The 14160-nt window shown below is 33.8% G+C and overlaps 1 protein-coding gene and 1 pseudogene across 1 annotated transcript in view; both read right to left on the bottom strand.

The window, feature by feature from the left end:
• Positions 1-14160, bottom strand: part of LOC116480858 (RUN and FYVE domain-containing protein 2-like) — a 120013-nt gene that overhangs the window by 53570 nt on the left and 52283 nt on the right. Inside the window, 1 exon segment of the mRNA XM_058437021.1 lies at positions 2335-2422. Within this exon segment, the coding sequence (XP_058293004.1) occupies positions 2372-2422 (51 nt within the window). The 3' untranslated portion in view covers positions 2335-2371.
• LOC131383094 (transmembrane protein 161B-like) lies at positions 5129-13246 on the bottom strand (annotated as a pseudogene).

Below are 14160 nucleotides of genomic sequence, written 5' to 3'. Positions count from 1 at the left end.
CCATTTGCCCTCCCGGTATGCTACAATTACAACTGGCATCTGAGTAAGCTACCCTGCTGGTGGCCTGCCTGGAGTCACCAACACAGGTGCCAACATATGTCACTCTAGGTCAAAAGGATAGATAAGCTTAGTTCACCAACACTACCACTGAAACCTACAGATGGGCCTATACAGCACTTCAGTGTAGCCATCACAACTTCACTGTAGCCCCTAGCAATAACCACACTGTAATGCACTGAGGAAATCACAGGTAGCACTAATGATATTTACAGTCAAAGAAATCACACAGAGACTTCACGATTGAATGCAAAGCCAACAAACCCTACCCAACCAACATTATAGTCACATCTTCAGGAAAAAAATCCTCACCTTCAAAGTAAGTAAATTCAAAAACAAAAAGTGACTTTTACATCAGATGCACAGAAATCAATGTACAGACCCAAGAAACATAAGAAAGCAAGGAAATATGACATCCGTAAAGGAATGTCCCTTCCCTAAGGAATATTTCCTTAACAAAAGATTTTTTTGAGACGGAGTCTCTCTCTGTCTCCCAGGCTGGAGTGCAGTGACGTGATTGATTTTGGCTCACTGCAAGCTCCACCTCCCGGGTTCACGCCATTCTCCTGCCTCAGCCTCCTGAGTAGCTGGGACTACAGGTGCCCGCCACCATGCCCGGCTAATTTTCTTTGTATTTTTTTAGTAGAGGCGGGGTTTCATTGTGTTAGCCAGGATGGTTTTGATCTCCTGACCTCATGATCCACCCGCCTCAGCCTCCCAAAGTGCTGGGATTACAGGCGTGAGCCACTGTGTCCAGCAAGAAAAGATCTTAACCAAAAATAAGTCCTCAAAATATCAGAGAAACATTCAAAAAAATTATTTAAAGTCAACAGTTCACAAAACTTCTTACCACCACATAATGTGTCATATCTTCTCCAGCTCTAATAACATTTTCCTCATTGTCCTTCAGCCTTTCACTATCAGTCTCTTCATGGCTCTTCCAGCTTCTGCCCCTTACCCAGTACCAATTCAATGCCACATATTTTTGTTAAAAAAGCACTTCCGACTTCCATGTGCCAAATTCATTTCTTGTTATCTACTGCTGCATAACAAATTTCCCCAAAACTTTCTAATGGCTTTAAACAACAGGTATTTCGTTATAATATATCTCAAAATTCCAGAGGTCAGAAACTCACACAGGGCTCGACTGGGGTAATATATATTTTTTCCACATGATAGTAACAAAGGTTACCCTATGGTATTCAGATGGTATCTGGGGTGGGCTGGGTTGGTCACTCACATGTCTGGCACTTTGATAGAGAAGGTTAGGCTCAGCTGGGAGCTTCAACTGGAGTATCTACACATGGCCTCTCTAGCATCACAGTCTAAGGTAGCCAGATTTCTTATGTGGCAGCTCAGGGCTTTCAGAGAGTGTTCCCAGACAGCTGTACCAAAGATGCAAGGCCTCTTATGCCCTACATTCAGAAGTCCCAGTATCTGCTATATTCTAATGGTCAAATGATACACTAAGGCCAACCCACACTCAGGAGGAAGAGAATTATAATCCATCTCGCATTGAGAGAAATAGAAAGGGGTTTGTGGCTCTATTTTAACATTTTGATTGATGTATAATTGCCATACAATAAATTGCACCTCTTTATAGTGTAAAATTTGGTTAAGTTTTGACACATGTATACCCATGAAACCATCACCACTATCATGATAATAAATATATTCATCACCCCCTAAAAAATACAAAACATTAAGTTTAAAGAAGCTCAGTGAGATGCAAGGGAAATCTGAAAACCAATAAAAGAAAGTCAGAAAATCAATTCAAGGTACAAATGAGAAAGGAAATAGGTATCTTAAAAAAGAAAAAAAAAAAAGAAAACCCAGAAATTCTGAAGGAAAAAAAAATTGGAGGAAATACAAAACACATTTAAAATATTAAAAAATAGGCTATACCAAGGAAAAGAAAAAACTCTATGACTTGAAGATAGGTCTTTTAAAATAATTAAGACAAAATTTTGCAAAATGAATTTTTAAAATAAGTGAAACTCTTTGAGTCATTTGGGACTACGTAGGATAAACCAAATTATGAATTGTATACTCAAGGGTTATGAGAATTCAAAAGGCCTAGAGAACCTATTTAATGAAATAATAGATAAAATCTTTCCACATTCAGCAAGAGATTTAGACATTCAGATATGGAAGGCTCAGTGATCCCTAACAAATGCAGTGAAAAAGGAATTCACCACAGCACATTAAAATCTGACTGTCTCAAATCAATGTAAATGCAAAGATTCTAAAATCAGAAAGAGAAGTGCATCTACTCACCTATGAAGGAGACCCCATCAGACTAACAGTGGGTTTCTCAGCAGAAATCATGAAGGCCAGAAAACAGTGGGATGGCGTTTTCAAAATGCTGAAAGAAAAAATGTCAGCTAAGAATTCTATATTCAGCAAGGCTAAACTTCATAAAGTATAAATGAATCTTTTCCAGGCAAGCAAATCCTGAAGAAATTTGTCACCACTAGACTGGCCCTACAAGAAATGCTCAACTGATTCCTAAACATGGAAGTAAAAAGACAACATTTACAACCAGGAAAACACATGAAAGTGTAAAACTCACTGGTAAAGCAATCACACGAAGGAGGAAGAGAAATGAATCACAGGACTCTACTACAGAAACTCCACCAAACAACAACAGTCAAAGAAAAGGAAAAATTCAAAGAATTTATAAATTAACTAGAAAATAATAACATGACAAGAACAAAACCTTAGATATCAATTACAATCCTTGATTGTAAATGGATTAAATATTCATTTAAAAATATATAGACTGGCTGAATACATTTAGAAACATTTTTGAGCTATATGCTGCTTACAAGAAACTCATGTTACCTGTAAAGGAGTGGACAAAGATATTCCATGCAAATGAAAACTGAAAGCAAAAAGAAGCTACGCTTATATCAGATAAATCAGACCTTAAGTCAAAACAGTTAAGGAAATGCAAAAGGGTTATTATATAATAATAAAGGGGTCAATTCATTAAGAACCTATACCTATTACAAATATATATTTACAAAATGCTGGATCACCCACATTTATAAAACCAATATTTAGTCATAAACAGAGAGACAGGGAGCAATACAATAATACTTGGGAAATTCAACACACCATTCAGAGCATTAGACAAATTATCTAGACAGAAAATAAATAAACAAACATGGACTAAAATTGGACTTTAGACCAAATGACTTAACAGACATTTACAGAACATTCTACTGAACAACTGCAGAATATACATTCTTCTCATCAGCACATGGATTATTGTCCAAGATAGACCATATTTTAGGCCACAAATAAGTCTCAACAAATTTTAAAATACTGAAATCAGATTAAGTATCTTCTGAGACCACAGTGGAGTAAAACTAGAAATCAATACCAAGAGAAACTCTGGAAACTATACAAATAAATGAAATTTAAATAACATGAATGACCGTGAAGTCAACAAAGAAATTAAGATGAAAATTATTTATAAAATGAATTTTAAAATTGGAAGCAAAAGGATAACCTTCATGAAAACAAATAAAAGTAAAAAACCCATTGGTAAAGCAAATACACAAATAAGGAATAGCAAGGACTCATGGTACCACTACAAAAAAACTAACAAAGAACAATGACAAAGTCAGAGAAATAGTAAGGAACAAAGAATATATAAAACAGTTAAGAATATAACAGAAACACTACGTTAGATATCAAAGACAACCTTGAATGTAAATGCATTATATTATTCACTTACAATAATAGACTGTGTGAATGAATTTAGAAAACATGGCCTGACTATATGCTGCCTACAAGAAATGCACCTCACCTATTAAGACAAATATAGATGAGAAAGTAAAAGCATGAAAAAAAGATATTTCATGCAACAAGAAACCAAAAGTAAGCAGAAGTAGCTATACTTACATCACACAAACCAGAAGTTAGAAAAAGAAAATAAACTAATTAAATAATAATAAAGTTATCAATCCAGCAACAGAATATAACAATTCTGAATATATATATTCAGCAAACACTGGAATACCTAGATTCATAAAGCAAATATTACCACATCTAAAAAGAGGAATAGACTGCAATACAATAACTGTGGGAGACTTCAATACCCCCACCTCAGCATGAAAAAGATTATTAAAACAGTAAATCAAAAAACAAACACTGGATTTAAACTGGAATTTAGGCCAAATGATTTCAATAGATATTTACAAACATTTTATCCAACAAGGGCAGAATAAACATTCTTTCTATTGGTACATTCTCCATAACAGACTACAAATGTCAACATTTAAAAAACAATAGGCTGCCCCAGCGCGGTGGCTCACGCCTGTAATCCGAGCACTTTGGGAGGCCGAGGCGGGCAGATCACGAGGTCAGTAAATCGAGACAATCCTGGCTAACACAGTGAAACCCCATCTCTACTAAAAGTACAAAAAATTAGCGGGGCGTGGTGGGGGGTGCCTGTAGTCCCAGCTACTCAGAAGGCTGAGGCAGGAGAACAGGGTGAACCTGGAAGGCGGAGCTTGCAGTGAGCCAAGATTGTGCCACTGCACTCCAGCCTGGGCAACAGTGCAAGACTCCGTCTCAAAAAATAAATAAATAAATAAAACAAATAAAACACAATAGGCTATAAATGAGAACAAATTAAAATATCTATATATTGCAAATAAGTCAAACCACCATAAAATACAAGTAAAAATCTACACCAAGAGGATCTTTGGAAACTATATGAGTACATGAAAATTAAATAACATAATCCCAAATGACCATTGGGTCAATTAATAGTTAAGATGGACTTTTTTTTTTGAACTTTCAAAATGTATTTTAATCTCATTGCAAAAAGAAGTAAAATTTCTAGATACAAATACATCTCATTCAAATCACTTTTTAACATACATTCTGCAACTTAAAATGTTATAAGGAATCAATATTTCCATCTTTTATAATCTCAATATATTATATATTTAATATGTAATAGATATACAATACATACAGGTAGTCACCAAGTTTACAAAGTAATTTCTTTAAAGTCTGATCAGTATTGATAAATATTTTTAGACTGTTAAAAGGAACTATTTAGGATCATAGAATAAAAAAAATATGGCAGGTCTAAGCCTAATGGCAAGATTATAAATGTTCATATGGCCAATCATTTTAAAAGAACTCTCAAGTTGGGTAGAATATGTTTTAAAACAATACTCTTGCTATTCTCAAGCAGCAGTAGTTGTAGATAACCATATTCATCTCCACTAAATTTAAAATAACTATGCAGCTTTCTTTACTGTAATATACAGTAGCTATCTCTTCCTTTCTGTTGGATTTTATCGTTTCAAGAGTAACTAATATATTACCAACAGAAGAGACTTTAGCCCCTTTCTCTCCCCTAAAACATGGCTCAGTTTGAAGATTGTTCTATAGGCAGCCACTATGACTACCAGCAGTACCATAATACCATTAAAAGCAATCAATAACTAGAATCATGTGAGATGTTTCAAAGACTGCTGGAGGTTTCTGTAAGCCAAGGTAATCAGAAATATTAACCTTGTAGATAGCCCTCATACCAATAAATATAAACAATTAAAATTCCAATGCCACAGTGTAACAGTTAACAATCTATTTTGTAATTTTAACATTAATTCACCCTGAGAATACAGAGGAACATTTAATACAAGATATTCTGATTTTTTTTCCATTGTATTTGCTTTCTTCTGGTTTTCATCAGCCTTTAAAGGGCACAAATATTTGAATTTAAAGTGTGATTTTGATATGCTTTTTTGTTAACTGAGATTCATGCCACAGTCAGATAATGGTGATAAAAAAGCCCAAAAAGTCTTGTAGAAAAGAGGCAAGCAGCAACCCACCAGGTCAGAAATGACAGAAGTCCTCAAAAAAGAAGAGTAAAAATATTTTTAAGCTGCTCAGTGCCACTGTTATTTGTGTAACAGTAACCTTCATCTTCTCTTCAGCTGATGGTAATTCAGAGTAAACAGAATTGTAGAGTAGACTATTATCCACTGGTAAAGTAGAGATAGATTCTGGATAAATATTCCAGGAATGATTACCTAGTGTTTTCAAAAGCAGAGTTGTGTGAAATAGCATTACCAGAGGCACCACATACTGCAGTGCAATGACACAAAGATAATAAAAGACTCAAGCCACCATTTTCTGTAGCTCAACTGTACTTATTCACCCTGCTTCTTTCATCATCTGATCCACACATTTTTGGGCTAAATATAAATAAGCTTGCAGGTAACTATGCATCATGGCCAACCACAAAGCACACAGCAGGATTATTAACCAGAGTCGCAGAGTATCGAATGTGGCTTCTGTCATTAAAGTGATGCTTTCTTCACCCAAGGTTGGGTTTATAATGTAGTCTTTGGTGACTGGTTTTACCCAGAGCAGAACCATAAATAAATGTGCCAAGAAGCTGATATGAAGTAACGTTTGTGTAATTTTTTCTGTTGCCAAATTCAGGGCATCCAGATGCATTTGAGCCAGCCGTAATCCAGGAAATGTTCAAAAAGCCCCAATGAGTGAACAGAAAATAGCCAGGAGAAATTTGAAAGTAAGTTTTGAAACAGGACTCTGAGATTCTAAACCCTGCTTTTCAAGAAACTGCATCGCGCTGTCTGAAATATTTGTAAACCCTGTTTCAAGTCCAAATTCCAGATAACTTTCTGTTACAATCAACACTGCCATTGCTTTGACAAAGAAAAAAAATCCAAAGGTGACACAAACAGATCTTTCACCACCATCTTCTACTTTAAAATAGTGTGTAGTTAATGAAAATAGAACTTTGATTGCAAAAGACAAAACAAGCAGGCACCAGACTAAGCTGATAATCACTTCCTGTGTAGGCTTCATAAACTTGTAGTCGACTTCAGTTACTAGATACACAACTGTAGCAGCCACTGTGAAATCCGCCAGTCACTGGTATTCTGCCAAGTAATGCAATGCTAAAATATCCACTTCTATAACTGACTTTGTTTCTAGACGAAGGTCAATATCCTTTGGAATGGTTAATGGCTTAATTTCAATATGACCATTATATTTCCTATCTTTTTTGCTTTTCTGTTTTTGCTGATTCCCTGCAAGAATTCTTGATTCTTCTACTGTAGAATGTTGATACCACCTCAAACTGCCATTACAGAGTAGCTATTGAGCAAGAGAATAACGAGGTATAATCTTCTGCATGACACTGGCCATCACCATGGTAACAACAGCTGTATACCTATCACACCCTATGAGTGAGAACATGTGGTGTTTGGTTTTCAAGATGGACGTTTTTTTGAACTATTGAAAGAAATAAAAATGAAAACATGACATATCAAAATCTATACTATATAGCAAAAGCATTAAGAACAGGTAGGCTACAGCAATAAACATCTACACCAGAAAGCAGAAAGATTTCATATAAACAATCTAACAATGCACCTCAAGGAAGTGAAAAAGCAAGAACACAGCAAATCCAAAATTTGCAGGATGAAAGAAAGATTGGAGAAAAACTAAAGAGAAACTAAGGAAAGAAATACAAAGGTCAATGAAGTGATAAGTATGTTATTCAAAAATATAACCAATATTGATAAACTGCTAGCTTGACTAACCAAGAAAAGAGATAAGAAACAAATCAGCAAAAGAAAAGAACAGACATTACAATTGATATCACAGAAATATCAAAGATAATCAGAGAATATTATAAATGCTAACAACCAGGAAAACATAGAGGAAATGATGGAATTTCTATAAACACACAACCTATCCAGACTGAATCAGAAGTAGAAAAACTGAACTGATCAATGAATAATGAGATTGAGTCAGTAATAAAATGTCTCCCAACAAAAAAAAGAGACAAGATCAGGTTGATTAACTGCTGAATTATTCCAAATGTATAAAAAAAGAATGAACATCAATCCTCCTCAAACTATTTCAAAGACACATAAGAGAAAGGAATGCTTCCAAACTTATTTTGTGAGGCCACAATACCAAACCAGACAAGGATCCACCACTAACAACACAAAACTACAGGCCAATATCTGTAATAAACATAGATGCAACAATCTTTAATAAAATACTAGCAAACCAAATGCAACAGCATGTCAAAAGGTAATGCACCATCATCAAGTGAAATTTATACTAAAATGCAAGGATGGTCGCATACACATATCAATACACTGAATACATTGCCTCAGTAGAATGAAGGACAAAACCCATATAACTAGGTTAATAGATGTAGGAAAAGTAATTGATACAATTTAACTTCTGTTCATATTAAAAACTCTCAACAAACTAGACATAGAAAGATCATTCTGCAAAATTATAAAGGTCATATGTGACAAACCCAAAGCTAACAATATACTGAACAGACAAAAGCTGAAAGCTTTTTCTCTAAGACACAAAACAAAAAAAGAATGTTCCCTTTCACAAATCTTATTGAACATGAAAGTCTTAATCAGTAATCTGACCAGAGAAAAAAATAAGAGACATCCAAATTGACTTGCAAAAAGAAGTCAAATTGTCTACTTTGCAGATGACATAATTTTGTATATAGAAAGACCTAAAAAAAGACTCTAACAAAAGACTATTAAGAACTCACAAACAAGGCCAGGCACTGTGGCTCATGCCTGTATTCCCAGCACTTTGGGAGGCCAAGGCGGGTGGATCTCCTGAGGCCAGGAGTTCGAGAATAGCCTGGCCAACGTGATGAGACCCTGTGTCTACTAAAAGTGAAAAAATTAGCCCATGGTGGCACATGTCTGTAGTCCCAGCTAGTCTGGAGGCTGAGGCAGGAGAATCACTTGAACCCAGAGGGCAGAGATCGCAGTGAGCTGAGATCATGCCATTGCACTCCAGCCTGGGCAAAAGAGCAAGACTCCATCTAAAAAAAAAAAAAAAAAAGTAAGAAAAGAAAAGAAAAAAAGAAAAGAACTCCTAAATAAATTTAGTAAATTCGGACAATATGAAATCAACATACAAAAATGAGTAGTGTTTCAATACATTGATAATAAAATAGTCAAAAAATGAAGCAAGAAGATAATCCTGTTTACAATAGCTATATAGATTACCCAGGAGTAAATTTAACCAAGACATGAAAAATGTTTACAAAGATAACTACAGAACACTGATGAAAGAAATTGAAGAGGACACAAACAGATTTAAAGCAATCTCCTGCTGGCGGGAACCCCAGGGGGCAGAGCCTGCAGTGAGCCCAGATCTCGCCACTGCACTCCAGCCTGGACGACAGCAAGACTCCATCTCAAAAAAAAAAAAAAAAAAAGAAATCTCATGCTCATGGATAGAAAGAATTATTATCATTAAAATGACTACATTGTCCAAAGAAATCTAGAGTCAATGCAATTGCTATCAAAATAACATCATTTTTATAGAAATAAAAAAAACAGAAGTCTATCATTTGTATGAAACCTAAAAGGAACTACAATAGCCAAATTAATCCTGAGCAAAATCAATGGAACAAAATAGAGAAACCAGCAATACACTTATGTTTGTATAGCCTATTGATTTTCAACAAAGGCAGCTAGAATGTACACTGGGGAAAGAATACCCTCTTCAATAAATGGTGCTAGGAAAATTGAATATCCATATGCAAAAGATTGAAACTGTATCTCTTACCATACACAAAAACCAACCCAAGATGGATTAATGACTTAAACATAAGATCTAAAATTATAAAACTACAAGAAGAAAACATTTAAAAAATCAGAACATTGGTCTAGGCAAATATTTTTTGGTTAAGGCCTCAAAAACAGAGCCAACTAAATGCAAAAGACAAAATGAAACTATAATAAACGAAAAAGCTTCTGCACAGCAAAAGAAATAATCAAAACGCCAGAGAGACAAACTGTTGCATAGAACATATTGAAAAGTATTCAACTGACAAATATTTAGAATATATAAGAAACTCAGGCAACTCAAGAATAAAAAAAAACTCATTAAAAAGTGGTCAAAGGACATGAATGGGTGTTTCTCAAATGACGACACAGTAATGAAAAACAGGTCCATGAAAAAATGCTTAACATCCTCTGGGAAATGCAAATCAAAAGCACAATGAGGCATCATCTTACCTCAGTTAGAATGGCTATGATTAAAAAGACAAAAAATAATAGACACTGTTGAGAATGTGATAAAAGTTAATGTTTATATGCTCTTGGTGGGAATGTAAATTAGTACAACCAGTATAGAAAACAGTATAGATATTTCTCCAAAAAGTAAAAATAGGACTTCCAGATGATTCAGGAACCCACTATTGGGTATTTACTCAAAGGAAACTAAATCAGTATATCAAAAGGATACACACACTCACACGTGTATCACAGCATTATTCACAATAGCAAAGACACAAAATCAACCAGTGTTTCTTCAATGAGCCAATGGATACAGAAAATGTAGTACACACTCATACACACAATGGAATACTATTCAGCTGTAACAAAGAATAAAATTAAGTCATTTGCAACTGGAGGTGACTACATTGAGAGAAATAAGCCAGGCACAGGAATTCAAATACCACATGTCCTCCACTCATACATGAGAGCTAAAAACTTGATCTCGTGGAAATAGACAATAGACTGATAGATACCAGAAGCTAGGAAGCGTGGAAGGGTGGGAGAGGAAAATAAAGAGAGGCTGGAAAATGGGAAAAATACACACATAGAAAAAGTAAGTTTTAATGTCCAGTGGAAGGCTAGTGTGACTTGTGTTAACAATATATTTTATATTACAAAGTAGCTAAAAGTATTGAAATGTTCTCATCACATAGAAATGATATATATTCAAAATGATACCCTATATACCTTGACTTGATCATTACGCATTCTATGCATGTAACAAAAACTCACATGTATTCCATACATATGTAAAACATTATGTGTCAATAAAAGAAAAAGAAAAAATACAAAGTTTAAATCTAAGCAACTTTAAAATAAATAGACTAAAATATCCCATAACAAACATTTTCATATTGTTAATTTGCTTTAATGCCCCATTCCCTGTGGCAACTAGTGAATAAACACAAGATTCCAACCTTCTTTGTCATTGGCTTTTTCTTTCTAGACTGTGGAATACATTTCCATATGATGAATGCATTCATTACTAAGAAAGAGCAAAAGAAAACTGAAGTTTCTTGAGACTCAGTCATCTCAGTAGAATACAGGTGTTTCTAAATCTCCTTAGGCTAGCATTAACTATTTTTTATGTAGCTCTATATCTACATGAAGACGAAAATTTTTACTCATTATGTATTGCTTCTTTGGATATGATCTATAAAATAACAAATACTCATTATTAAACATTTGAAATACATGGAAAATCATCCACAAATATTGTTGATATATTGGTATATTTTCATTCCTTTTATATTTATTTATTTAAATATTTTAATTTTTATTTCATTGATTTTTGAGGTACAGGTGGTTTTTGGGCCATGGATAAGTTTTTTAGTGGTGATTTATTAGATTTTTGTGCACTCATCACCTGAGCAGTATACACTGTACCCAATATGTTTTTTATTCATCACCCCCTCCCAGCCTTCACTGGAGTTAAAATTAGTGATGTTTAGCATTGTTCATATGTTTTTGACTGTGTATCTTCTTTTGATAATTGTCTATTCATGAACTTTGCATACTTTCCCATAGAATTATTCACTTTTTCTTGCTGATTTGAGTTCCTCGTAGATTCTAGATACTAGAATATAAGTCCCTTATGTTATTCTTACGCATTTGCATTCTCATAGCTGAGCTTCCCCTTATAAGTGAAAATATACAATATTTGTTTTTTTATTCCTGAATTTCTTCACTTAGAATAATTTCCTCTAACTCCATTTAAGTTGCTGCAAAGGACATTATTTTGCTCCTTTTTTATGAGGGAGTCATATTTCGTGGTGCATATATATCACATTTTCTTTATCGGTTCCATGGATGATGGGCACTTAGGTTAATTCTATATCTTTGTAATTGTGAATTGTGCTGCTATAAACATACATGTTCATATGCCTTTTTCATATAATGACTTATTTTTGGGGGGGGGTGGGGTGGTAGATACCCAGAGGCATGATTGCTAAATTGAATGGTAGTTGTACTTTTAGTTCTTTAAGGAATACCCATACTGCTTTCCACAGTGGTTGTACTAACTTACATTCTCACCAGTAGTGTAAAAGTATTCCATTTTTATCACATCCATGCCAATATCTTTTTTTTTTTTTTTTACTTTTTAATTATAGCCATTCATGCAGGAGTAAGGTGGTATTTCACTGTGGTTCTAATTTGCATTTCTGTGATAATTAGTGATGTTCAGCATTTTTTCATGTTTGTTGGCTGTTAGTATACCTTCTTTAAAAAATTGTCTATTCATGTCCTTTGCCTACATTTGATGGGATTATTTTTTTTTTCTGACCAATGTGCCTGAGTTGCTTGTAGTTATTGGGTATTAATCCTTTCTGATATGCATAGTTGGCATGCAAATATTTTGTCTCTGTGGGTTGTCTGTTTACTCTGCTGATTATTATTATTATTTGCTGTGCATAAGCTTTTTAGTTTGATTAGGTCCCATTTATTGATTTATTTTTGTTTTATTTGCTTATGAGATTTAAGCCACAAATTCTTTTTCTGAGCCAATGTCTGGAAGAGGTTTTCTGATGTTATCTTCTAGAATTTATAGGGTTTCTGGTCTCAGATTTCAGACTTTGATCCATCAGAAGTTGATTTTTGTATAAGGTGAGAACTGAAGATTTAGTTTCATTCTTCTATATGTGGCTTGACCGTTATCCAGCACCGTTTGATGAATACGGTGTCCTTTTATGTTCTTGTATGCTTTGTCAAAGATCAGTTGTCTGTATTTGGCTTTATTTCAGGAGCTGTCTATTCTGTTCTGTTGGTCTGCATGTCTATTTTTATACAGTACCATGCTGCTTTGGTAACTACAGCCTTGCACTATAATTTGAAGTCAGGTAATGTGATGACTCCAGATTTTTTGTTTTTGCTTAGTATGGCTTTGGCTCTGAAGGCTCTTTATGGGTTCCAAATGAAATTTAGAATAGTTTTTTTTTCCAGCTCTGTGAAGAATAATGATGGTATTTTGATAAAAATTACATTGAATCTACAGATTGAGCAGTATGGTCATTTTCACAATTTTTTTTTATATCTGTATTAGTCTATTTTCATACTGCTGTAAAGAAGTGCCCAAGACTGGAAATATATATATATATACATTTATATATATATTCATTTATATATATATTTATACATTATATATTTATATTATATTTATATATTAATAATTATATATATTTAATTATATAGTATATATAATATATATTATATAGTATATATAATATATATTTATATAGTATATATTAATATATAATAGTGTATGCTATATATAATATATATTGTATATACTATATAATTATATATACTATATACTATATAAATATATATTCTTTATTTGTTATATAACATATTGTATTTTATATATAGACAATAAAATATATTGGAAAGAGGTTTAGTTGACTCACAGTTCCACAGGGCTTGGGAGGATTCAGGAAACTTACAATTACGGTGGAAGGTAAAGGGGAAGCAAGCAGGGCACCTTCTTCACTTGGCAGCAGGAGGGAGAATTAACACAGGAGGAACTATCAAACTCTTATAAAACCATCAGATTCATGAGAATTTACTATCACAAAAACAGCATGGGAGAAATCACCCCCATGATCCAATTACCTCCATCTGGTCTCTTTCTTGATAAATGGGGATTATGGGAATTATAATTAAAAATGAGGTTAGTGTAAGGACAAAAACTTAGCCATGTCACAATCTATGAGCATGAAATATGTTTCCATTTGTTTGTGTCATCCATGATTTCTTTCGGCAGTGTTTTATAATTTTTTCTTGTAGAGCTCTTTCATTTTTTTGTTAAATATATTTCTAAGTATTTATTTATTTTTGCAGCTATTGTAAGACAGATTCAGTTCTTAATTTGATTCTCAGCTTCATTGTTTTTGGTGTATAGCAGTGATACTAATTTGTGTACATTGATTTTGTATCCTAAGACTTTACTAAATTTGTTTATAAAATCTGGAAGCTTTTTAGA

This window comes from Hylobates moloch, unplaced genomic scaffold (genome assembly GCF_009828535.3).
Source record: "Hylobates moloch isolate HMO894 unplaced genomic scaffold, HMol_V3 SCAFFOLD_3, whole genome shotgun sequence".
Classification (NCBI taxonomy): domain Eukaryota; kingdom Metazoa; phylum Chordata; class Mammalia; order Primates; family Hylobatidae; genus Hylobates; species Hylobates moloch.
This window is presented reverse-complemented; position numbering and strand designations above follow the sequence as displayed.